Genomic DNA, 26502 nt, shown 5'->3' with positions numbered 1-26502 from the left:
TTAGGTCTAGTGTTTAGGGTTAGGTTTAGGGTTGGTGTTTAGGGTTAGTGTTTAGGGTTAGGGTTAGGTTTAGTGTTTAGGGTTAGTATTAAGGGTTAGTGTTTAGGGTTAGGGTTAGCTTTCGGGTTAGTGTTTAGGGTTAGTGTTTAGGGTTAGTGTTTAGGGTTAGGGTTAGGTCTAGTGTTTAGGGTTAGGTTTTGGGTTAGTGTTTAGGGTTAGTGTTTAGGGTTAGGTTTAGGGTTAGATTTAGGGTTTAGGGTTAGTGTTTAGGGTTAGGTTTAGTGTTTAGGGTTAGGTTTAGGGTTGGTGTTTACGGTTAGTGTTTAGGGTTAGTGTTTAGGGTTAGGGTTAGTGTTTAGGGTTAGGGTGAGGTTTAGTGTTTAGGGTTAGGGTTAGGTTTAGTGTTTAGGGTTAGGTTAGGGTTAGTGTTTAGGGTTAGGTTTAGTGTTTAGGATTGGGGTTAGTGTTTAGGGTTAGTGTTTAGGGTTAGGGTTAGTGGTTAGGGTTAGGTTTAGGGTTAGTGTTTAGGGTTAGGGTTAGGGTTAGTTGTTAGGGTTAGGTTTAGGGTTAGGGTTAGGTTTAGTGTTTAGGGTTAGGTTTAGGGTTAGTGTTTAGGGTTAGTGTTTAGGGTTAGGGTTAGGTTTAGTGTTTAGGGTTAGGTTTAGGGTTAGGGTTAGGTTTAGTGTTTAGCGTTAGGTTTAGGGTTAGTGTTTAGGGTTAGTGTTTAGGGTTAGTGTTAGGTCTAGTGTTTAGGGTTAGGTTTAGGGTTGGTGTTTAGGGTTAGTGTTTAGGGTTAGGGTTAGATTTAGTGTTTAGGGTTACTGTTTAGGGTTAGGTTTAGTGTTTGGGCTTAGGTTTAGGGTTAGTGTTTAGGGTTAGTGTTTAGGGTTAGTGTTTAGGGTTAGGGTTAGGTTTATTGTTTAGGGTTAGGTTTAGGGTTAGTGTTTTCGGTTTAGGGTTAGGTTTAGGGTTAGTGTTTAGGGTTAGGGTTAGGGTTAGGTTTAGTGTTTAGGGTTAGGTTTAGGGTTAGGTTTAGGGTTAGTGTTTAGGGTTAGTGTTTGGGGTTAGGGTTAGGTCTAGTGTTTAGGGTTAGGTTTAGGGTTGGTGTTTAGGGTTAGTGTTTAGGGTTAGGGTTAGGTTTAGTGTTTAGGGTTACTGTTTAGGGTTAGGTTTAGGGTTAGGTTTAGTGTTTGGGCTTAGGTTTAGGGTTAGTGTTTAGGGTTAGTGTTTAGGGTTAGTGTTTAGGGTTAGGGTTAGGTTTAGTGTTTAGGGTTAGGTTTAGGGTTAGTGTTTTCGGTTCAGGGTTAGGTTTAGGGTTAGTGTTTAGGGTTAGGGTAAGGTTTAGGGTTAGGGTTGGGGTTAGGGTTAGTGTTTAGGGTTTAGGGTTAGGATTGGGGTTAGGTTTAGGTTTATGTTTAGTTATGGTTAGGGTTAGGGTTAGGGTTAGTGTTTAGGGTTAGGTTTAGGGTTAGGGTTAGTGTTTAGGGTTAGGTTTAGTGTTTAGGGTTAGTGTTTAGGGTTATTGTTTAGGGTTAGGGTTAGGTTTATTGTTTAGGGTTAGTGTTTCGGGTTAGTGTTTAGGGTTAGGGTTAGTGTTTAGGGTTAGGTTTAGGGTTAGGTTTAGGGTTAGGGTTAGGTTTAGGGTTTGTGTTTAGGGTTAGGGTTAGTGTTTAGGGTTAGGGTTAGTGTTTAGGGTTAGGTTTAGGGTTAGTGTTTAGGGTTAGGGTTGGTGTTTAGGGTTAGTGTTTAGGGTTAGGGTTAGGTTTAGTGTTTAGGGTTAGGTTTACAGTTAGTGTTTAGGGTTAGGTTTAGGGTTTAGGGTTGGTGTTTAGGGTTAGTGTTTAGGGTTAGGGTTAGGTTTAGTGTTTAGGGTTAGGTTTAGGGTTAGGTTTAGGGTTAGTGTTTAGGGTTAGTGTTTAGGGTTAGGTTTAGTGGTTAGGGTTAGGGTTAGGTCTAGTGTTTAGGGTTAGGTTTTGGGTTAGTGTTTAAGGTTAGTGTTTAGGGTTGGGCTTAGGGTTAGGGTTAAGTTTAGTTAGGGTTAGGGTTAGGGTTAGGGTTAGGGTTAGAGGGTTAGGGTTAGGGTTAGTGTTTAGGGTTAGGTTTACGGTTGGTGTTTAGGGTTAGTGTTTAGGGTTAGGGTTGGTGTTTAGGGTTGGTGTTTAAGGTTAGGGTTAGTGTTTAGGGTTAGGGTTAGTGTTTAGGGTTAGGGTGAGGTTTAGTGTTTAGGGTTAGGGTTAGGTTTAGTGTTTAGTATTAGGTTTAGGGTTAGTGTTTAGGGTTAGGTTTAGTGTTTAGGGTTGGGGTTAGTGTTTAGGGTTAGGGTTAGTGGTTAGGGTTAGGTTTAGTGTTTAGGGTTAGGTTTAGGGTTAGTGTTTAGGGTTAGGGTTAGTGCTTAGGGTTAGGGTTAGTTGTTAGGGTTAGGTTTAGGGTTAGTGTTTAGGGTTAGTAATTAGGGTTAGGGTTAGGTTTATTGTTTAGGGTTAGGTTTAGGGTTATTGTTTAGGGTTAGGTTTAGGTTTAGGGTTAGGGTTAGGTTTAGTGTTTAGGGTTAGGTTTAGGGTTAGGTTTAGGGTTAGTGTTTAGGGTTAGTAATTAGGGTTAGGGTTAGGTTTATTGTTTAGGGTTAGTGTTTAGGGTTATTGTTTAGGGTTAGGTTTATTGTTTAGGGTTAGTGTTTCGGGTTAGTGTTTAGGGTTAGGGTTAGTGTTTAGGGTTAGGTTTAGGGTTAGGTTTAGGGTTAGGGTTAGGTTTAGGGTTAGTGTTTAGGGTTAGGGTTAGTGTTTAGGGTTAGGTTTAGGGTTAGTGTTTAGGGTTAGGGTTGGTGTTTAGGGTTAGGGTTAGGGTTAGGGTTAGGGTTAGGGTTAGGGTTAGGGTTAGGGTTAGAGGGTTAGGGTTAGGGTTAGGGTTAGGGTTAGGGTTAGGGTTAGGGTTAGGGTTAGGGTTAGGGTTAGGGTTAGAGGGTTAGGGTTAGGGTTAGGGTTAGGGTTAGGGTTAGGGTTAGGGTTAGGGTTAGTGTTTAGGGTTAGGTTTAGGGTTAGGTTTAGGGTTAGGGTTAGGTTTAGGGTTAGTGTTTAGGGTTAGGGTTAGTGTTTAGGGTTAGGTTTAGGGTTAGTGTTTAGGGTTAGGGTTGGTGTTTAGGGTTAGTGTTTAGGGTTAGGGTTAGGTTTAGTGTTTAGGGTTAGGTTTAGGGTTAGTGTTTAGGGTTAGGTTTAGGGTTTAGGGTTGGTGTTTAGGGTTAGTGTTTAGGGTTAGGTTTAGTGTTTAGGGTTAGGTTTAGGGTTAGGTTTAGGGTTAGTGTTTAGGGTTAGGTTTAGTGGTTAGGGTTAGGGTTAGGTCTAGTGTTTAGGGTTAGGTTTTGGGTTAGTGTTTAAGGTTAGTGTTTAGGGTTGGGCTTAGGGTTAGGGTTAAGTTTAGTTAACCCTAACCCTAGCCCTAACCCCGTGCTGCTTAAACTGTTTTTTTTTTTTTTTTTTCAATAGCCCCCCCGTTCGGCGCGGGACAAACCCGATGCATGTGTTGAAAAAAAAAACCGGATAGTACTTACCCGAATCCCCGCGCTCCGGTGACTTCTTACTTACCTTGCGAAGATGGCCGCCGGGATCTTCACCCTCGGTGGACCGCAGGTCTTCTGTGCGGTCCATTGCCGATTCCAGCCTCCTGATTGGCTGGAATCGGCACACGTGACGGGGCGGAGCTACGAGAGCCGCTCTCTGGCACGAGCGGCCCCATTCAGAACGGAGAAGACCGGACTGCGCAAGCGCGTCTAATCGGGCGATTAGACGCTGAAAATTAGACGGCACCATGGAGACGAGGACGCCAGCAACGGAGCAGGTAAGTGAATAACTTCTGTATGGCTCATAATTAATGCACGATGTACATTACAAAGTGCATTAATATGGCCATACAGAAGTGTATAGACCCACTTGCTGCCGCGGGACAACCCCTTTAAGTGCAGTGTGTAGTGCACGGCTGCTGAAGGCAATCCGCGTGCACGCCGTGTAGCCACGTGGTGCCGAAGAGCCAATCAGGTGGCTCTAATCAGCAGCGCTGCTTAAGTTCGGCAGAAATCCGAAATTTGCTCGGGGGACAGGGGTGGATAGAAATATCGCAGTTCTCGCCCTTTATTGAGGTGGGCGGAGCCTAGACGCGGTGGTTCTCTTTTAATGTGGGCGTGGTCTCTGCAGTGCCCGTGGATTCCCCGCTTCCCGCCCAGCTACGTGTACGTGGTGACGTCAGACGCAGGTTCTCAGGTACGTCGTGCTGGAAGTAATTGAGTCCGTGGCTCCGGGCTCCGCTAGGCCACAGAATGGGGGAGACCAAGGTGATCTACCACCTGGACGAGGAGGAGACCCCCTACCTGGTGAAGGTGCCCGTGCCGGCCTCCGACATCCGCCTGCGGGACTTCAAGGCGGCGCTCGGACGGGGCCATGCCAAGTACTTCTTCAAGGCCATGGACCAAGACTTCGGGTAATTCTATACTGCTGGCGGCTCGGGAGGAGGAGGAGAGGGCAGAGGCTCCGTGTGTATATATATACTCAGCCATCCCCCTCCATGACCCGTGTGTGTATACATCCGGACTAGTGTGTGCGGAGACCGTCAGTAGGAAGGTACCAGCCCCTATATACATAGACAGTGTGTATATATATATATTACCCGGGGGCCGCGGAGACCGTCAGTAGGAAGGTACCAGCCCCCGCTTACATACATAGACAGTGTGTATGTATATATATATATATATATTACCCTGGGGCAGTGGAGACTGTCAGTAGGAAGGTACCAGCCCCCGCTTACATACATAGACAGTGTGTGTGTATATATATATTACCCGGGGGCCACGGAGACCGTCAGTAGGAAGGTCCCAGCCCCCGCTTACATACATAGACAGTGTGTATATATATATATATTACCCGGGGGCCACGGAGACCGTCAGTAGGAAGGTACCAGCCCCCGCTCACATACATAGTGTGTATACATATATTACCCTGGGGGCCGTGGAGACCGTCAGTAGGAAGGTATCAGCCCCTATATACATAGACAGTGTGTGTGTATATATATATATATATATATATATATATATTACCCGGGGGCCGCGGAGACCGTCAGTAGGAAGGTACCAGCCCCCACCCACATACATAGACAGTGTGTGTGTGTATATATATATATATATATTACCCGGGGGCCGCGGAGACCGTCAGTAGGAAGGTACCAGCCCCCGCTCACATACATAGACAGTGTGTATATATATATTACCCTGGGGGCCGTGGAGACCGTCAGTAGGAAGGTACCAGCCCCCGCTTACATACATAGTGTGTATATATATATTACCCTGGGGGCCGTGGAGGCCGTCAGTAGGAAGGTACCAGCCCCCACTCACATACATAGTGTGTATATATATATTACCCGGGGGCCGTGGAGACTGTCAGTAGGAAGGTACAAGCCCCCAATTATATACATAGACAGTGTGTGTATATATATATATATATATATATATATATATTACCTGGGGGCCGTGGAGGCCGTCAGTAGGAAGGTACCAGCCCCCGCTCACATACATAGACAGTGTGTATATATATATTACCCGGGGGCCGTGGAGACCGTCAGTAGGAAGGTACCAGCCCCCGCTTACATACATAGACAGTGTGTATATATATTACCCGGGGGCCGTGGAGACCATCAGTAGGAAGGTACCAGCCCCCGCTCACATACATAGACAGTGTGTATATATATATTACCCTGGGGGCCGTGGAGGCCGTCAGTAGGAAGGTACCAGCCCCCGCTCACATGCATAGTGTGTATATATATATATATTACCCTGGGGGCCGTGGAGACCGTCAGTAGGAAGGTACCAGCCCCCGCTCACATACATAGTGTGTATATATATATTACCCGGGGGCCGTGGAGACCATCAGTAGGAAGGTACCAGCCCCTGCTTACATACATAGACAGTGTGTATATATATTACCCGGGGGCCGTGGAGACTGTCAGTAGGAAGGTGCAAGCCCCCAATTATATACATTGTGTGTGTGTGTGTATATATATATATAAATAAATAACCTGGAGGCCGTCAGTAGGAAGGTACAAGCCCCCAATTATATACATAGACAGTGTGTGTATATATATATATATATTACCTGGGGGCCGTGGAGGCCGTCAGTAGGAAGGTACCAGCCCCCGCTCACATACATAGACGGTGTGTGTACATATATTACCCGGGGGCCGTGGAGACCGTCAGTAGGAAGGTACCAGCCCCCGCTTACATACTTAGACAGTGTGTATATATATTACCCGAGGGCCGTGGAGACCGTCAGTAGGAAGATACCAGCCCCCACCTATATACATAGACAATGTGTGTATATATATTACCCGGGGGCCGCGGAGACCGTCAGTAGGAAGATACCAGCCCCCACTTATATACATAGACAGTGTGTGTATATATATATATATATATATTACCTGGGGGCCGTGGAGGCCGTCAGTAGGAAGGTACCAGCCGCCGCTCACATACATAGACGGTGTGTGTACATATATTACCCGGGGGCCGTGGAGACCGTCAGTAGGAAGGTACCAGCCCCCGCTTACATACATAGACAGTGTGTATATATATATTACCCGAGGGCCGTGGAGACCGTCAGTAGGAAGGTACAAGCCCCCGCTCACATACATAGACAGTGTGTATATATATATATTACCTGGGGGCCGTGGAGACCGTCAGTAGGAAGGTACCAGCCCCCACTTACATACATAGACAGTGTGTGTATATATATATATTACCCTGGGGGCCGTGGAGGCCGTCATTAAGAAGGTACAAGCCCCCGCTTACACACATAGACAGTGTGTGTACATATATTACCCGGGGGCCGTGGAGACCGTCAGTAGGAAGGTACCAGCCCCCACTTATATACATAGACAGTGTGTGTACATATATTACCCGGGGGCCGTGGAGACCGTCAGTAGGAAGGTACCAGCCCCCACTTACATACATAGACAGTGTGTGTATATATATATATTACCCTGGGGGCCGTGGAGGCCGTCATTAAGAAGGTACAAGCCCCCGCTTACACACATAGACAGTGTGTGTACATATATTACCCGGGGGCCGTGGAGACCGTCAGTAGGAAGGTACCAGCCCCCACTTAGATACATAGACAGTGTGTGTGTGTATATATATTACCCGGGGGCCGCGGAGACCGTCAGTAGGAAGGTACCAGCCCCCGCTCACATACATAGACAGTGTGTATATATATATTACCCGAGGGCCGCGGAGACCGTCAGTAGGAAGGTACCAGCCCCTGCTTACATACATAGACAGTGTGTATATATATTACCCGGGGGCCGCGGAGACCGTCAGTAGGCAGGTACCAGCCCCCGCTTACACACATAGACAGTGTGTATATATATTACCCGGGGGCCGTGGAGACCGTCAGTAGGCAGGTACCAGCCCCTGCTTACATACATAGACAGTGTGTATATATATATTACCCGAGGGCCGCGGAGACCGTCAGTAGGCAGGTACCAGCCCCTGCTTACATACATAGACAGTGTGTATATATATTACCCGGGGGCCGCGGAGACCGTCAGTAGGCAGGTACCAGCCCCCGCTTACATACATAGACAGTGTGTGTATATATATATTACCCGAGGGCCGCGGAGACCGTCAGTAGGCAGGTACCAGCCCCTGCTTACATACATAGACAGTGTGTATATATATATATATATTACCCGGGGGCCGCGGAGACCGTCAGTAGGAAGATACCAGCCCCCACTTAGATACATAGACAGTGTGTATATATATTACCCGGGGGCCGTGGAGACCATCAGTAGGAAGGTACCAGCCCCCGCTTACATACATAGACAGTGTGTGTATATATATATGAGTACCCGGGGGCTGTGGAGACCGTAAGTAGGAAGGTACCAGCCACCTCTTCCCGTGACATCTCTGCACCCTTCCTCCAACACGACTAACTGTCTGTCCGCTGTCTCTAACACCATGTCCTCTCTCTACCTAAAACTAAACCTCTCTAACACTGACCTGCTGGTATTTCCGCCCTCCACAGCGCAGCGCCCCCCTACATTGTATCCCTCATCCACAGCGCAGCGCCCCCCTACATTGTATCCCTCATCCACAGTGCAGCGCCCCCCTATATTGTATCCCTCATCCACAGCGCAGCGCCCCCCTATATTGTATCTCTCATCCACAGCGCAGCGCCCCCCTACATTGTATCCCTCATCCACAGCGCAGCGCCCCCTATATTGTATCCCTCATCCACAGCGCAGCGCCCCCTATATTGTATCCCTCATCCACAGCGCAGCGCCCCCTACATTGTATCCCTCATCCACAGCGCAGCGCCCCCTACATTGTATCCCTCATCCACAGCGCAGCGCCCCCTACATTGTATCCCTCATCCACAGCGCAGCACCCCCTACATTGTATCCCTCATCCACAGCGCAGCGCCCCCCCTACATTGTATCCCTCATCCACAGCGCAGCACCCCCTACATTGTATCCCTCATCCACAGCGCAGCGCCCCCTACATTGTATCCCTCATCCACAGCGCAGCGCCACCCTACATTGTATCCCTCATCCACAGTGCAGCGCCCCCCTATATTGTATCCCTCATCCACAGTGCAGCACCCCCTACATTGTATCCCTCATCCACAGCACAGCGCCCCCTATATTGTATCCCTCATCCACAGCACAGCGCCCCCCTACATTGTATCCCTCATCCACAGCACAGCGCCCCCTATATTGTATCCCTCATCCACAGCGCAGCGCCCCCTATATTGTATCCCTCATCCACAGCACAGCGCCCCCCTATATTGTATCCCTCATCCACAGCGCAGCGCCCCCCTATATTGTATCCCTCATCCACAGCGCAGCACCCCCTACATTGTATCCCTCATCCACAGCGCAGCGCCCCCCCTACATTGTATCCCTCATCCACAGCGCAGCACCCCCTACATTGTATCCCTCATCCACAGCGCAGCGCCCCCTACATTGTATCCCTCATCCACAGCGCAGCGCCCCCCTACATTGTATCCCTCATCCACAGTGCAGCGCCCCCCTATATTGTATCCCTCATCCACAGCGCAGCGCCCCCCTATATTGTATCTCTCATCCACAGTGCAGCGCCCCCCTATATTGTATCCCTCATCCACAGCGCAGTGCCCCCCTACATTGTATCCCTCATCCACAGCGCAGCGCCCCCTATATTGTATCCCTCATCCACAGCGCAGCGCCGCCCTATATTGTATCCCTCATCCACAGCGCAGCGCCCCCCTACATTGTATCCCTCATCCACAGCGCAGCGCCCCCTATATTGTATCCCTCATCCACAGCGCAGCGCCCCCTATATTGTATCCCTCATCCACAGCGCAGCGCCCCCCTACATTGTATCCCTCATCCACAGCGCCCCCCTACATTGTATCCCTCATCCACAGCGCAGCACCCCCTACATTGTATCCCTCATCCACAGCGCAGCGCCCCCCTACATTGTATCCCTCATCCACAGCGCAGCGCCCCCTACATTGTATCCCTCATCCACAGTGCAGCGCCCCCCTACATTGTATCCCTCATCCACAGCGCAGCGCCCCCCCTACATTGTATCCCTCATCCACAGCGCAGCGCCCCCTACATTGTATCCCTCATCCACAGCGCAGCGCCCCCCTACATTGTATCCCTCATCCACAGCGCAGCGCCCCCCTATATTGTATCCCTCATCCACAGCGCAGCGCCCCCCTATATTGTATCTCATCCACAGTGCAGCGCCCCCCTATATTGTATCCCTCATCCACAGTGCAGCGCCCCCTATATTGTATCCCTCATCCACAGCGCAGCGCCCCCTACATTGTATCCCTCATCCGCAGCGCCCCCTACATTGTATCCCTCATCCACAGCGCAGCGCCCCCTATATTGTATCCCTCATCCACAGCGCAGCGCCCCCCTATATTGTATCCTTCATCCACAGCGCCCCCCTATATTGTATCCCTCATCCACAGCGCAGCGCCCCCTATATTGTATCCCTCATCCACAGCACAGCGCCCCCCTATATTGTATCCCTCATCCACAGCGCAGCGCCCCCCTATATTGTATCTCTCATCCACAGTGCAGCGCCCCCCTATATTGTATCCCTCATCCACAGCGCAGCGCCCCCCTACATTGTATCCCTCATCCGCAGCGCCCCCTACATTGTATCCCTCATCCACAGCGCAGCGCCCCCTACATTGTATCCCTCATCCACAGCGCAGCGCCCCCCTACATTGTATCCCTCATCCACAGTGCAGCGCCCCCTACATTGTATCCCTCATCCACAGCACAGCGCCCCCCTACATTGTATCCCTCATCCACAGCGCAGCGCCCCCTATATTGTATCCCTCATCCACAGTGCAGCGCCCCCTACATTGTATCCCTCATCCACAGCACAGCGCCGCCCTACATTGTATCCCTCATCCACAGCGCAGCGCCCCCCTACATTGTATCCCTCATCCACAGCGCAGCGCCCCCTACATTGTATCCCTCATCCACAGCGCAGCGCCCCCCTATATTGTATCCCTCATCCACAGTGCAGCGCCCCCCTATATTGTATCCCTCATCCACAGCGCAGCGCCCCCTATATTGTATCCCTCATCCACAGCGCAGCGCCCCCTATATTGTATTCCTCATCCACAGCGCAGCGCCCCCTATATTGTATCCCTCATCCACAGCACAGCGCCCCCCTACATTGTATCCCTCATCCACAGCGCAGCGCCCCCCTATATTGTATCCCTCATCCACAGCGCAGCGCCCCCCTATATTGTATCCCTCATCCACAGCGCAGCGCCCCCCTATATTGTATCCCTCATCCACAGCGCAGCGCCCCCCTATATTGTATCCCTCATCCACAGCGCAGCGCCCCCTATATTGTATCCCTCATCCACAGCGCAGCGCCCCCTACATTGTATCCCTCATCCACAGCGCAGCGCCCCCCTACATTGTATCCCTCATCCACAGCGCAGCGCCCCCCTACATTGTATCCCTCATCCACAGCGCAGCGCCCCCTATATTGTATCCCTCATCCACAGCGCAGCGCCCCCTATATTGTATCCTTCATCCACAGCGCAGCGCCCCCTATATTGTATTCCTCATCCACAGCGCAGCGCCCCCTATATTGTATCCCTCATCCACAGCGCAGCGCCCCCCTACATTGTATCCCTCATCCACAGCACAGCGCCTCCCTATATTGTATCCCTCATCCACAGCGCAGCGCCCCCCTACATTGTATCCTTCATCCACAGCGCAGCGCCCCCCTATATTGTATCCCTCATCCACAGCGCAGCGCCCCCCTACATTGTATCCCTCATCCACAGCGCCCCCCTACATTGTACCCCTCATCCACAGCGCAGCACCCCCCTACATTGTATCCCTCATCCACAGTGCAGCGCCCCCCTATATTGTATCCCTCATCCACAGCGCAGCGCCTCCCTATATTGTATCCCTCATCCACAGTGCAGCGCCCCCCTACATTGTATCCTTCATCCACAGCGCAGCGCCCCCCTACATTGTATCCTTCATCCACAGCGCAGCGCCCCCCTACATTGTATCCCTCATCCACAGCGCCCCCCTACATTGTATCCCTCATCCACAGCGCAGCGCCCCCCTATATTGTATCCCTCATCCACAGCGCAGCGCCCCCTACATTGTATCCCTCATCCACAGCGCAGCGCCCCCCCTATATTGTATCCCTCATCCACAGCGCAGCGCCCCCCTATATTGTATCCCTCATCCACAGCGCAGCGCCCCCCTATATTATATACACAGAGGGGAGGTAGATTCTCCTCAGTATATACACATAGAGGTGAGGTAGATTCTCCTCAGTATATACACATAGAGGTGAGGTAGATTCTCCTCAGTATATACACACAGAGGTGAGGTAGATTCTCCTCAGTATATACACACAGAGGTGAGGTAGATTCTCCTCAGTATATACACACAGAGCGGAGGTAGATTCTCCTCAGTATATACACATAGAGGTAAGGTAGATTCTCCTCAGTATATACACATAGAGGTGAGGTAGATTCTGCTTAGTATATACACATAGAGGGGAGGTAGATTCTCCTCAGTATATACACATAGAGGGGAGGTAGATTCTCCTCAGTATATACACACAGAGGGGAGGTAGAATCTCCTCAGTATATACACATAGAGGGGAGGTAGATTCTCCTCAGTATATACACATAGAGGTGAGGTAGATTCTCCTCAGTATATACACATAGAGGGGAGGTAGATTCTCCTCAGTGTATACACATAGAGGGGAGGTAGATTCTCCTCAGTATATACACATAGAGGGGAGGTAGATTCTCCTCAGTATATACACACAGAGCGGAGGTAGATTCTCCTCAGTATATACACATAGAGGTGAGGTAGATTCTCCTCAGTATATACATATAGAGGGGAGGTAGATTCTCCTCAGTATATACACATAGAGGGGAGGTAGATTCTCCTCAGTATATACACATAGAGGGGAGGTAGATTCTCCTCAGTATATACACACAGAGCGGAGGTAGATTCTCCTCAGTATATACACATAGAGGTGAGGTAGATTCTCCTCAGTATATACATATAGAGGTGAGGTAGATTCTCCTCAGTATATACACACAGAGCGGAGGTAGATTCTCCTCAGTATATACACATAGAGGAGAGGTAGATTCTCCTCAGTATATACACACAGAGGCGAGGTAGATTCTCCTCAGTATATACACACAGAGGCGAGGTAGATTCTCCTCAGTATATACACACAGAGGCGAGGTAGATTCTCCTCAGTATATACACACAGAGGCGAGGTAGATTCTCCTCAGTATATACACACAGAGGCGAGGTAGATTCTCCTCAGTATATACACACAGAGCGGAGGTAGATTCTCCTCAGCGTATATACACACACCGAGGCGAGGTGGATTCCCCTCAGCGTATATACACACACCGAGGTGGATTCCCCTCAGCGTATATACACACACCGAGGCGAGGTGGATTCCCCTCAGCGTATATACACACACCGAGGCGAGGGGGATTCCCCTCAGCGTATATACACACACCGAGGCGAGGTGGATTCCCCTCAGCGTATATACACACACCGAGGTGGATTCCCCTCAGCGTATATACACACACCGAGGCGAGGGGGATTCCCCTCAGCGTATATACACACACCGAGGCGAGGGGGATTCCCCTCAGCGTATATACACACACCGAGGCGAGGGGGATTCCCCTCAGCGTATATACACACACCGAGGCGAGGGGGATTCCCCTCAGCGTATATACACACACCGAGGCGAGGGGGATTCTCCTCAGCGTATATACACACACCGAGGCGAGGGGGATTCTCCCCTGTGTGCGGTTGTGGCGAGGGGGAGTCTCCCCTGTGTGCGGTTGTGGCGAGGGGGAGCCTCCCCTGTGTGCGGTTGTGGCGAGGGGGAGCCTCCCCTGTGTGCGGTTGTGGCGAGGGGGAGCCTCCCCTGTGTGCGGTTGTGGCGAGGGGGAGCCTCCCCTGTGTGCGGTTGTGGCGAGGGGGAGCCTCCCCTGTGTGCGGTTGTGGCGAGGGGGAGCCTCCCCTGTGTGCGGTTGTGGCGAGGGGGAGCCTCCCCTGTGTGCGGTTGTGGCGAGGGGGAGCCTCCCCTGTGTGCGGTTGTGGCGAGGGGGAGCCTCCCCTGTGTGCGGTTGTGGCGAGGGGGAGCCTCCCCTGTGTGCGGTTGTGGCGAGGGGGAGCCTCCCCTGTGTGCGGTTGTGGCGAGGGGGAGCCTCCCCTGTGTGCGGTTGTGGCGAGGGGGAGCCTCCCCTGTGTGCGGTTGTGGCGAGGGGGAGCCTCCCCTGTGTGCGGTTGTGGCGAGGGGGAGCCTCCCCTGTGTGCGGTTGTGGCGAGGGGGAGCCTCCCCTGTGTGCGGTTGTGGCGAGGGGGAGCCTCCCCTGTGTGCGGTTGTGGCGAGGGGGAGCCTCCCCTGTGTGCGGTTGTGGCGAGGGGGAGCCTCCCCTGTGTGCGGTTGTGGCGAGGGGGAGCCTCCCCTGTGTGCGGTTGTGGCGAGGGGGAGCCTCCCCTGTGTGCGGTTGTGGCGAGGGGGAGCCTCCCCTGTGTGCGGTTGTGGCGAGGGGGAGCCTCCCCTGTGTGCGGTTGTGGCGAGGGGGAGCCTCCCCTGTGTGCGGTTGTGGCGAGGGGGAGCCTCCCCTGTGTGCGGTTGTGGCGAGGGGGAGCCTCCCCTGTGTGCGGTTGTGGCGAGGGGGAGCCTCCCCGGTGTGCGGTTGTGGCGAGGGGGAGCCTCCCCGGTGTGCGGTTGTGGCGAGGGGGAGCCTCCCCGGTGTGCGGTTGTGGCGAGGGGGAGCCTCCCCGGTGTGCGGTTGTGGCGAGGGGGAGCCTCCCCGGTGTGCGGTTGTGGCGAGGGGGAGCCTCCCCGGTGTGCGGTTGTGGCGAGGGGGAGCCTCCCCGGTGTGCGGTTGTGGCGAGGGGGAGCCTCCCCGGTGTGCGGTTGTGGCGAGGGGGAGCCTCCCCGGTGTGCGGTTGTGGCGAGGGGGAGCCTCCCCGGTGTGCGGTTGTGGCGAGGGGGAGCCTCCCCTGTGTGCGGTTGTGGCGAGGGGGAGCCTCCCCGGTGTGCGGTTGTGGCGAGGGGGAGCCTCCCCGGTGTGCGGTTGTGGCGAGGGGGAGCCTCCCCGGTGTGCGGTTGTGGCGAGGGGGAGCCTCCCCTGTGTGCGGTTGTGGCGAGGGGGAGCCTCCCCTGTGTGCGGTTGTGGCGAGGGGGAGCCTCCCCTGTGTGCGGTTGTGGCGAGGGGGAGCCTCCCCTGTGTGCGGTTGTGGCGAGGGGGAGCCTCCCCTGTGTGCGGTTGTGGCGAGGGGGAGCCTCCCCTGTGTGCGGTTGTGGCGAGGGGGAGCCTCCCCGGTGTGCGGTTGTGGCGAGGGGGAGCCTCCCCGGTGTGCGGTTGTGGCGAGGGGGAGCCTCCCCGGTGTGCGGTTGTGGCGAGGGGGAGCCTCCCCGGTGTGCGGTTGTGGCGAGGGGGAGCCTCCCCGGTGTGCGGTTGTGGCGAGGGGGAGCCTCCCCGGTGTGCGGTTGTGGCGAGGGGGAGCCTCCCCGGTGTGCGGTTGTGGCGAGGGGGAGCCTCCCCGGTGTGCGGTTGTGGCGAGGGGGAGCCTCCCCGGTGTGCGGTTGTGGCGAGGGGGAGCCTCCCCGGTGTGCGGTTGTGGCGAGGGGGAGCCTCCCCGGTGTGCGGTTGTGGCGAGGGGGAGCCTCCCCGGTGTGCGGTTGTGGCGAGGGGGAGCCTCCCCGGTGTGCGGTTGTGGCGAGGGGGAGCCTCCCCGGTGTGCGGTTGAGGGGAGGGGGAGCCTCCCCTGTGTGCGGTTGAGGGGAGGGGGAGCCTCCCCTGTGTGCGGTTGAGGGGAGGGGGAGCCTCCCCTGTGTGCGGTTGAGGGGAGGGGGAGCCTCCCCTGTGTGCGGTTGAGGGGAGGGGGAGCCTCCCCTGTGTGCGGTTGAGGGGAGGGGGAGCCTCCCCTGTGTGCGGTTGAGGGGAGGGGGAGCCTCCCCTGTGTGCGGTTGAGGGGAGGGGGAGCCTCCCCTGTGTGCGGTTGAGGGGAGGGGGAGCCTCCCCTGTGTGCGGTTGTGGGGAGGGGGAGCCTCCCCTGTGTGCGGTTGTGGGGAGGGGGAGCCTCCCCTGTGTGCGGTTGTGGGGAGGGGGAGCCTCCCCTGTGTGCGGTTGTGGGGAGGGGGAGCCTCCCCTGTGTGCGGTTGTGGGGAGGGGGAGCCTCCCCTGTGTGCGGTTGTGGGGAGGGGGAGCCTCCCCTGTGTGCGGTTGTGGGGAGGGGGAGCCTCCCCTGTGTGCGGTTGTGGGGAGGGGGAGCCTCCCCTGTGTGCGGTTGAGGGGAGGGGGAGCCTCCCCTGTGTGCGGTTGAGGGGAGGGGGAGCCTCCCCTGTGTGCGGTTGAGGGGAGGGGGAGCCTCCCCTGTGTGCGGTTGAGGGGAGGGGGAGCCTCCCCTGTGTGTGTGCGTGCGCGCACACGGAGGGGAGGGGGAGTCTCCCCTGTGTGTGTGCGTGTGTGTGTGTGTGTGTGTGCGCGCACACGGAGGGGAGGGGGATTCTCCCTGGTGTGTGTTCTTGACACTTGGAAGTTAGTGGCGAGTCGGTCGGTCTGTACAGCTATGTCCCCATCCCTGAAGATGGCCATCTTGGTGGTCTCCTCAGTAGATGGTCGGCGGTCCGTCACTTGGTGTTGCGGTCTGTCAGCTGACTCCCAGCTGGATGCTACCTTGTGATTCCTGCGCTGTCTGCAGTGGTAGAGGCCTGGATTCTGAGTGGCGGACCCCCAGCCTTCATCTCCCCTCGCCAGCAGCCTTCTAGTAACACTGTTCTTGTCCACAGGGTGGTGAAGGAGGAGATCTCCGATGATAATGCCAAGCTACCCTGCTTTAATGGCCGTGTGGTTTCCTGGGTGAGTTGCTGTCCTCGGCAAAGGTCACTGCACTGGATGACGCCCCCCCCCCCCCCCCTCTTCTGTCCTGGCGGGGTCGCTGCCATGGATGAGGACCCCTCTCCCCTGTCCCGGTCGGAGGCTCGCTGCGATGGGTGACGGCCCCCCTCCCCTGTCCCGGTCGGAGGCTCGCTGCGCTGGGTGACGGCCCCCCTCCCCTCTCCTGTCCCGGTCGGAGGCTCGCTGCGCTGGGTGACGGCCCCCCACCCCTCTCCTGTCCCGGTCGGAGGCTCGTTGCGCTGGGGTGACGGCCCCCCTCCCCTCTCCTGTCCCGGTCGGAGGCTCGCTGCGCTGGGTGACGGCCCCCCTCCCCTCTCCTGTCCCGGTCGGAGGCTCGCTGCGCTGGGTGACGGCCCCCCTCCCCTCTCCTGTCCCGGTCGGAGGCTCGCTGCGCTGGGTGACGGCCCCCCTTCCCTCTCCTGTCCCGGTCGGAGGCTCGCTGCGCTGGGTGACGGCCCCCCTCCCCTCTCCTGTCCCGGTCGGAGGCTCGCTGCGCTGGGTGACGGCCCCCCTCCCCTCTCCTGTCCCGGTCGGAGGCTCGCTGCGCTGGGTGACGGCCCCCCTCCCCTCTCCTGTCCCGGTCGGAGGCTCGCTGCGCTGGGTGACGGCCCCCCTCCCTCTCCTGTCCCGGTCGGAGGCTCGCTGCGCTGGGTGACGGCCCCCCTCCCCTCTCCTGTCCCGGTCGGAGGCTCGCTGCGCTGGGTGACGGCCCCCCTCCCCTCTCCTGTCCCGGTCGGAGGCTCGCTGCGCTGGGTGACGGCCCCCCTCCCCTCTCCTGTCCCGGTCGGAGGCTCGCTGCGCTGGGTGACGGCCCCCCTCCCCTCTCCTGTCCCGGTCGGAGGCTCGCTGCGCTGGGTGACGGCCCCCCTCCCCTCTCCTGTCCCGGTCGGAGGCTCGCTGCGCTGGGTGACGGCCCCCCTCCCCTCTCCTGTCCCGGTCGGAGGCTCGCTGCGCTGGGTGACGGCCCCCCTCCCCTCTCCGGTCGGAGGCTCGCTGCGCTGGGTGACGGCCCCCCTCCCCTCTCCCGGTCGGAGGCTCGCTGCGCTGGGTGACGGCCCCCCTCCCCTCTCCCGGTCGGAGGCTCGCTGCGCTGGGTGACGGCCCCCCTCCCCTCTCCTGTCCCGGTCGGAGGCTCGCTGCGCTGGGTGACGGCCCCCCTCCCCTCTCCTGTCCCGATCGGAGGCTCGCTGCGATGGGTGACGGCCCCCCTCCCCTCTCCTGTCTCGGTCGGAGGCTCGCTGCGATCGGTGACGGCCCCCCTCCCCTCTCCTGTCCCGGTCGGAGGCTCGCTGCGATCGGTGACGGGCCCCCTCCCCTCTCCTGTCCCGGTCGGAGGCTCGCTGCGATCGGTGACGGCCCCCCTCCCCTCTCCTGTCCCGGTCGGAGGCTCGCTGCGATCGGTGACGGCCCCCCTCCCCTCTCCTGTCCCGGTCGGAGGCTCGCTGCGATCGGTGACGGCCCCCCTCCCCTCTCCTGTCCCGGTCGGAGGCTCGCTGCGATCGGTGACGGCCCCCCTCCCCTCTCCTGTCCCGGTCGGAGGCTCGCTGCGATCGGTGACGGCCCCCCTCCCCTCTCCTGTCCGGTCGGAGGCTCGCTGCGATCGGTGACGGCCCCCCTCCCCTTTCCTGTCCCGGTCGGAGGCTCGCTGCGATCGGTGACGGCCCCCCTCCCCTCTCCTGTCCCGGTCGGAGGCTCGCTGCGATCGGTGACGGCCCCCCTCCTCTCCTGTCCCGGTCGGAGGCTCGCTGCGATCGGTGACGGCCCCCCTCCCCTCTCCTGTCCCGGTCGGAGGCTCGCTGCGATCGGTGACGGCCCCCCTCCCCTCTCCTGTCCCGGTCGGAGGCTCGCTGCGATCGGTGACGGCCCCCCTCCCCTCTCCTGTCCCGGTCGGAGGCTCGCTGCGATCGGTGACGGCCCCCCTCCCCTCTCCTGTCCCGGTCGGAGGCTCGCTGCGATCGGTGACGGCCCCCCTCCCCTCTCCTGTCCCGGTCGGAGGCTCTCTGCGATCGGTGACGGCCCCCCTCCCCTCTCCTGTCCCGGGCGGAGGCTCGCTGCGCTGTGTGACGGCCCCCCTCCCCTCTCCTGTCCCGGTCGGAGGCTCGCTGCGATCGGTGACGGCCCCCCTCCCCTCTCCTGTCCCGGTCGGAGGCTCGCTGCGATCGGTGACGGCCCCCCTCCCCTCTCCTGTCCCGGTCGGAGGCTCGCTGCGATCGGTGACGGCCCCCCTCCCCTCTCCTGTCCCGGTCGGAGGCTCGCTGCGATCGGTGACGGCCCCCCTCCCCTCTCCTGTCCCGGTCGGAGGCTCGCTGCGATCGGTGACGGCCCCCCTCCCCTTTCCTGTCCCGGTCGGAGGCTCGCTGCGATCGGTGACGGCCCCCCTCCCCTCTCCTGTCCCGGTCGGAGGCTCGCTGACGCTGGGTGACGGCCCCCCTCCCCTCTCCTGTCCCGGTCGGAGGCTCGCTGCGCTGGGTGACGGCCCCCCTCCCCTCTCCTGTCCCGGTCGGAGGCTCGCTGCGATCGGTGACGGCCCCCCTCCCTCTCCTGTCCCGGTCGGAGGCTCGCTGCGCTGGGTGACGGCCCCCTTCCCCTCTCCTGTCCCGGTCGGAGGCTCGCTGCGATCGGTGACGGCCCCCCTCCCCTCTCCTGTCCCGGTCGGAGGCTCGCTGCGATCGGTGACGGCCCCCCTCCCCTTTCCTGTCCCGGTCGGAGGCTCGCTTGCGATCGGTGACGGCCCCCCTCTCCTGTCCCGGGCGGAGGCTCACTGCGCTGGGTGACGGCCCCCCCTCCCCTCTCCTGTCCCGGTCGGAGGCTCGCTGCGATCGGTGACGGCCCCCCCTCCCTCTCCTGTCCCGGTCGGAGGCTCGCTGCGATCGGTGACGGCCCCCCTCCCCTCTCCTGTCCCGGTCGGAGGCTCGCTGCGCTGGGTGACGGCCCCCTCCCCTCTCCTGTCCCGGTCGGAGGCTCGCTGCGCTGGGTGACGGCCCCCCTCCCCTCTCCTGTCCCGGTCGGAGGCTCGCTGCGCTGGGTGACGGCCCCCCTCCCCTCTCCTGTCCCGGTCGGAGGCTCGCTGCGCTGGGTGACGGCCCCCCTCCCCTCTCCTGTCCCGGTCGGAGGCTCGCTGCGATCGGTGACGGCCCCCCTCCCCTCTCCTGTCCCGGTCGGAGGCTCGCTGCGATCGGTGACGGCCCCCCTCCCCTTTCCTGTCCCGGTCGGAGGCTCGCTGCGATCGGTGACGGCCCCCCTCCCTCTCCTGTCCCGGTCGGAGGCTCGCTGCGCTGGGTGACGGCCCCCCCTCCCCTCTCCTGTCCCGGTCGGAGGCTCGCTGCGATCGGTGACGGCCCCCCTCCCCTCTCCTGTCCCGGTCGGAGGCTCGCTGCGCTGGGTGACGGCCCCCCTCCCCCTCTCTGTCCCGGTCGGAGGCTCGCTGCGATCGGTGACGGCCCCCTCCCCTCTCCTGTCCCGGTCGGAGGCTCGCTGCGCTGGGTGACGGCCCCCTTCCCCTCTCCTGTCCCGGTCGGAGGCTCGCTGCGATCGGTGACGGCCCCCCTCCCCTCTCCTGTCCCGGTCGGAGGCTCGCTGCGCTGTGTGACTGCTTAACACCATTAACCTTTTTTGCACAACAGTTGGTGTCTGCAGAGAACACGCCCCCTGAACAGGCCCCACCCCCTCCTCCAGATATGAGGACGGAGCCCTCCCCGCTGCCTCCTCCACTGCCTCCGCCCCTGCAGAGCGAACCAGTGGAATTGGGGACTCGCGGCCGCCCTCCTTCCAGTAAGTACAGTACATGCCCCATTCACACAACTACTGTGGGGCGCCGTGGTGGGGGGGACAGGTTCTCCCCTTCCTGTGGGGCGCCGTGGTGGTGGTGGGGGGACAGGTTCTCCCCTTCCTGTGGGGCGCCGTGGGGGGGGGGGGCAGGTTCTCCCCTCCCTGTGGGGCGCCGTGGTGGTGGTGGGGGGACAGGTTCTCCCCTCCCTGTGGGGCGCCGTGGGGGGGGGGAGGGGGCTGGTTCTCCCCTCCCTGTGGGGCGCCGTGGGGGGGGAGGGGGCTGGTTCTCCCCTCCCTGTGGGGCGCCGTGGGGGGGGGAGGGGGCTGGTTCTCCCCTCCCTGTGGGGCGCCGTGGGGGGGGAGGGGGCTGGTTCTCCCCTCCCTGTGGGGCGCCGTGGGGGGGGGGAGGGGGCTGGTTCTCCCCTCCCTGTGGGGCGCCGTGGGGGGGGAGGGGGCTGGTTCTCCCCTCCCTGTGGGGCGCCGTGGGGGGGGAGGGGGCTGGTTCTCCCCTCCCTGTGGGGCGCCGTGGGGGGGGGGGGGGGGGCTGGTTCTCCCCTCCCTGTGGGGCGCCGTGGGGGGGGGGGAGGGGGCTGGTTCTCCCCTCCCTGTGGGGCGCCGTGGGGGGGGAGGGGGCTGGTTCTCCCCTCCCTGTGGGGCGCCGTGGGGGGGGAGGGGGCTGGTTCTCCCCTCCCTGTGGGGCGCCGTGGGGGGGGGGGGGGGGCTGGTTCTCCCCTCCCTGTGGGGCGCCGTGGGGGGGGGGAGGGGGCTGGTTCTCCCCTCCCTGTGGGGCGCCGTGGGGGGGGAGGGGGCTGGTTCTCCCCTCCCTGTGGGGCGCCGTGGAGGGGGGGGAGGGGGCTGGTTCTCCCCTCCCTGTGGGGCGCCGTGGGGGGGGAGGGGCTGGTTCTCCCCTCCCGGTGGGGCGCCGTGGGGGGGGAGGGGGCTGGTTCTCCCCTCCCTGTGGGGCGCCGTGGGGGGGGGGGGGGGGAGGGGGCAGGTTCTCCCCTCCCTGTGGGGCGCCGTGGGGGGGGGAGGGGGCAGGTTCTCCCCTCCCTGTGGGGCGCCGTGGGGGGGCAGGGGGCAGGTTCTCCCCTCCCTGTGGGGCGCCGTGGGGGGGCAGGTTCTCCCCTCCCTGTGGGGCGCCGTGGGGGGGGCAGGTTCTCCCCTCCCTGTGGGGCGCCGTGGGGGGGGGCAGGTTCTCCCCTCCCTGTGGGGCGCCGTGGGGGGGCAGGTTCTCCCCTCCCTGTGGGGCGCCGTGGGGGGGGCAGGTTCTCCCCTCCCTGTGGGGCGCCGTGGGGGGGCAGGTTCTCCCCTCCCTGTGGGGGGGCAGGTTCTCCCCTCCCTGTGGGGGGCAGGTTCTCCCCTCCCTGTGGGGGGGCAGGTTCTCCCCTCCCTGTGGGGGGGCAGGTTCTCCCCTCCCTGTGGGGGGGCAGGTTCTCCCCTCCCTGTGGGGGGGCAGGTTCTCCCCTCCCTGTGGGGGGGCAGGTTCTCCCCTCCCTGTGGGGCGCCGTGGGGGGGCAGGTTCTCCCCTCCCTGTGGGGCGCCGTGGGGGGGGGAGGGGGCAGGTTCTCCCCTCCCTGGGGGGCGGGGGGGAGGGGGCAGGTTCTCCCCTCCTGTGGTGCGCCGTGGGGGTGGGGTGGGGGCAGGTTCTCCCCTCCCTGTGGGGCGCCGTGGGGGGGCAGGTTCTCCCCTCCCTGTGGGGCGCCGTGGGGGGGGGAGGGGGCAGGTTCTCCCCTCCCTGGGGGGGGCGGGGGGGCGGGGGGGAGGGGGCAGGTTCTCCCTCCCTGTGGTGCGCCGTGGGGGTGGGGTGGGGGGGGCAGGTTCTCCCCTCCCTGTGGGGCGCCGTGGGGGGGCAGGTTCTCCCCTCCCTGTGGGGCGCCGTGGGGGGGGCAGGTTCTCCCTCCCTGTGGGGCGCCGTGGGGGGGCAGGTTCTCCCCTCCCTGTGGGGCGCTGTGGGGGGGGCAGGTTCTCCCTCCCTGTGGGGCGCCGTGGGGGGGCAGGTTCTCCCCTCCCTGTGGGGGGGCAGGTTCTCCCCTCCCTGTGGGGCGCCGTGGGGGGGCAGGTTCTCCCCTCCCTGTGGGGCGCCGTGGGGGGGGGAGGGGGCAGGTTCTCCCCTCCCTGGGGGGCGGGGGGGGAGGGGGCAGGTTCTCCCCTCCCTGTGGTGCGCCGTGGGGGTGGGGTGGGGGCAGGTTCTCCCCTCCCTGTGGGCGCCGTGGGGGGGCAGGTTCTCCCCTCCCTGTGGGGCGCCGTGGGGGGGGGGAGGGGGCAGGTTCTCCCCTCCCTGGGGGGCGGGGGGGAGGGGGCAGGTTCTCCCCTCCCTGTGGTGCGCCGTGGGGGTGGGGTGGGGGGGGCAGGTTCTCCCCTCCCTGTGGGGCGCCGTGGCGGGGGCAGGTTCTCCCCTCCCTGTGGGGCGCCGTGGCGGGGGCAGGTTCTCCCCTCCCTGTGGGGCGCCGTGGCGGGGGCAGGTTCTCCCCTCCCTGTGGGGCGCCGTGGCGGGGGCAGGTTCTCCCCTCCCTGTGGGGCGCCGTGGCGGGGGCAGGTTCTCCCCTCCCTGTGGGGCGCCGTGGCGGGGGCAGGTTCTCCCCTCCCTGTGGGGCGCCGTGGCGGGGGCAGGTTCTCCCCTCCCTGTGGGGCGCCGTGGGGGGGGGGGCAGGTTCTCCCCTCCCTGTGGGGCGCCGTGGGGGGGGGGGGCAGGTTCTCCCCTCCCTGTGGGGCGCCGTGGCGGGGGTGCTGGTCCCTTCCCTGGGGGACGTTGTCGCATATAATGCGTCTTCTTGGTGTTGCAGTCCGAACGTGTCTGACAGCGCAGAGAACCTGGACCAGGAGACAGAGTCTGTGGTGTCCGTACGGCGGGAGCGTCCGCGGCGGAGAGAGAGCGGAGACCCAGGTGAGCGGGCTGCTGCGGTGGTCCGGGGGGCTCTACCGAGGGTCTGCAGCTGATCAGCACTCTATCGTTGTAGCCGGCGTGCGGGTGCTGAATGGTCGCGGTGAGCGCCACCTGTCTGGCTACGAGTCGTCCTCCACCCTGCTGACCAGCGAGATAGAGACCAGCATCTGCGACTCGGAGGAAGACGACACCATGAGCAGGTAGCGGGCTGCACTCCCAGCATGCACTGCGCTCCCTCTGCTGTCTATTAACCCTTCTCTCTCCTTCTGCAGCGCTGCTCTATGGGACACTAATGTGCATGTCCGGGGTACGTGGTCACGTTTCACACCTGTCTGCACGTGTGTTGTCAGTGTGGGGGAGGGGCTGTCCGCATGCCACCCACTGCCCACGCCTCATTTTTGGGGGTCTGGTTTGTGAACCCCTGTGTTATATCTACGGACTCTTCACTTCCAGGTTCAGCAGCTCTACTGAGCAGAGCAGCGCTTCCCGCCTGCTGAAACGTCACCGCCGGAGGCGTAAGCAGCGTCCGCCGCGCCTGGAGCGGGTAAGTAGCGTCCTGTGCGCCCCCTCCGCCCGCCGGGCATCTCTACAGCCGCTGTCCTGTCTTTCAGGCCTCCTCACTCAGCAGTGTGACCGACTCCACCATGTCTCTGAACATCATCACCGTCACGCTAAACATGGGTGAGTGCTGCATGACCTGCGGGGCAGCGTGTGTCATGTATGTGCATCCCTCCCCTCACCTGCGGGGCAGCGTGTGTCATGTATGTGCATCCCTCCCCTCACCTGCGGGGCAGCGTGTGTCATGTATGTGCATCCCTCCCCTCACCTGCGGGGCAGCGTGTGTCATGTATGTGCATCCCTCCCCTCACCTGCGGGGCAGCGTGTGTCATGTATGTGCATCCCTCCCCTCACCTGCGGGGCAGTGTGTGTCATGTATGTGCCCCCCTGCTGTCTCCTGTGGGGGCAGCGTGTGACATGTAAGTACCTCCCTGCTGTCTCCTGCGGGGGGCAGCGTGTGACATATGTGCCTCCCTGATGTCTCCAGCGGGGGCAGCGTGTGTCATGTATGTGCCTCCCTGATGTCTCCAGCGGGGGCAGCGTGTGTTATGTATGTGTCTCCCTGATGTCTCCAGCGGGGGCAGCGTGTGTCATGTCTGTGTCTCCCTGATGTCTCCAGCGGGGGCAGCGTGTGTCATGTATGTGCATCCCTCCCCTCTCCTGCGGGGGCAGCGTGTGACATGTATGTGCATCCCCGCTGTCTCCAGCTGTGGCTGCATGTGTCATGTATGTGCATCCCTCCCCTCACTGTCCTGTTGTGTCTCCAGAGAAGTACAACTTCCTTGGCATCTCCATCGTGGGGCAGAGCAACGAGCGCGGAGACGGAGGGATTTACATTGGATCCATCATGAAGGGCGGAGCGGTGGCGGCAGATGGGAGGATCGAGCCGGGGGACATGCTGCTGCAGGTACGTCTCCCCTCTGCCAGCCGCCCCTCATCGAGCCGGGGGACATGCTGCTGCAGGTACGTCTCCCCTCTGCCAGCCGCCCCTCATCGAGCCGGGGGGCATGCTGCTGCAGGTACGTCTCCCCTCTGCCAGCTGCCCCTCATCGAGCCGGGGGGCATGCTGCTGCAGGTACGTCTCCCCTCTGCCCGCTGCCCCTCATTGAGCCGGGGGGCATGCTGCTGCAGGTACGTCTCCCCTCTGCCCGCTGCCCCTCATTGAGCCGGGGGACATGCTGCTGCAGGTACGTCTCCCCTCTGCCAGCTGCCCCTCATCGAGCCGGGGGGCATGCTGCTGCAGGTACGTCTCCCCTCTGCCCGCTGCCCCTCATTGAGCCGGGGGACATGCTGCTGCAGGTACGTCTCCCCTCTGCCAGCCGCTCCTCATTGAGCCGGGGGACATGCTGCTGCAGGAACGTCTCCGCTCTGCCAGCCGCCCCTCATCGAGCCGGGGGACATGCTGCTGCAGGTACGTCTCCCCTCTGCCAGCTGCCCCTCATTGAGCCGGGGGACATGCTGCTGCAGGTACGTCTCCCCTCTGCCAGCTGCCCCTCATCGAGCCGGGGGGCATGCTGCTGCAGGTACGTCTGCCCTCTGCCAGCTGCCCCTCATCGAGCGGGGGGCATGCTGCTGCAGGTACGTCTCCCCTCTGCCAGCTGCCCCTCATCGAGCCGGGGGGCATGCTGCTGCAGGTACGTCTCCCCTCTGCCAGCCGCTCCTCATCGAGCCGGGGGACATGCTGCTGCAGGTACGTCTCCCCTCTGCCCGCCGCCCCTCATCGAGCGGGGGGCATGCTGCTGCAGGTACGTCTCCCCTCTGCCAGCCGCCCCTCATTGATCCGGGGGACATGCTGCTGCAGGTACGTCTCCCCTCTGCCCGCCGCCCCTCATCGAGCCGGGGGGCATGCTGCTGCAGGTACGTCTCCCCTCTGCCAGCCGCCCCTCATCGAGCCGGGGGACATGCTGCTGCAGGTACGTCTCCCCTCTGCCAGCCGCCCCTCATTGATCCGGGGGGCATGCTGCTGCAGGTACGTCTCCCCTCTGCCAGCCGCCCCTCATGGAGCGGGGGGCATGCTGCTGCAGGTACGTCTCCCCTCTGCCCGCTGCCCCTCATTGATCCGGGGGGCATGCTGCTGCAGGTACGTCTCCCCTCTGCCAGCCGCCCCTCATTGATCCGGGGGGCATGCTGCTGCAGGTACGTCTCCCCTCTGCCCGCCGCCCCTCATCGAGCCGGGGGGCATGCTGCTGCAGGTACGTCTCCCCTCTGCCAGCCGCCCCTCATCGAGCCGGGGGACATGCTGCTGCAGGTACGTCTCCCCTCTGCCAGCCGCCCCTCATTGATCCGGGGGGCATGCTGCTGCAGGTACGTCTCCCCTCTGCCAGCCGCCCCTCATGGAGCGGGGGGCATGCTGCTGCAGGTACGTCTCCCCTCTGCCAGCCGCCCCTCATTGATCCGGGGGGCATGCTGCTGCAGGTACGTCTCCCCTCTGCCAGCCGCCCCTCATCGATCCGGGGGGCATGCTGCTGCAGGTACGTCTGCCCTCTGCCAGCCGCCCCTCATCGAGCCGGGGGACATGCTGCTGCAGGTACGTCTCCCCTCTGCCAGCCGCCCCTCATTGATCCGGGGGGCATGCTGCTGCAGGTACGTCTCCCCTCTGCCAGCCGCCCCTCATGGAGCGGGGGGCATGCTGCTGCAGGTACGTCTCCCCTCTGCCAGCCGCCCCTCATTGATCCGGGGGGCATGCTGCTGCAGGTACGTCTCCCCTCTGCCAGCCGCCCCTCATCGATCCGGGGGGCATGCTGCTGCAGGTACGTCTCCCCTCTGCCAGCCGCCCCTCATTGATCCGGGGGGCATGCTGCTGCAGGTACGTCTCCCCTC

At 60.9% G+C, this 26502-nt stretch overlaps 1 protein-coding gene across 1 annotated transcript; it reads left to right on the top strand.

Moving 5' to 3' along the window:
• Positions 1-4122: 4122 nt before the first annotated feature.
• LOC136604719 (segment polarity protein dishevelled homolog DVL-2-like) lies at positions 4123-26494 on the top strand. Its single transcript, XM_066588925.1, is given in 9 exon segments — positions 4123-4467; positions 16364-16433; positions 20096-20189; positions 20192-20243; positions 23024-23124; positions 23198-23324; positions 23578-23668; positions 23736-23805; positions 24450-26494. Coding segments are annotated over 9 exon segments (1164 nt in total). The 5' UTR covers positions 4123-4306; the 3' UTR covers positions 24848-26494.
• The last annotated feature ends 8 nt before the right edge of the window (positions 26495-26502 follow it).

The sequence above is a fragment of the Eleutherodactylus coqui genome, unplaced genomic scaffold, assembly GCF_035609145.1.
Source record: "Eleutherodactylus coqui strain aEleCoq1 unplaced genomic scaffold, aEleCoq1.hap1 HAP1_SCAFFOLD_291, whole genome shotgun sequence".
NCBI lineage: Eukaryota > Metazoa > Chordata > Amphibia > Anura > Eleutherodactylidae > Eleutherodactylus > Eleutherodactylus coqui.
Note: the sequence above shows the minus strand (reverse complement) of the source record. Positions and strands in the feature narration are given on the sequence as shown.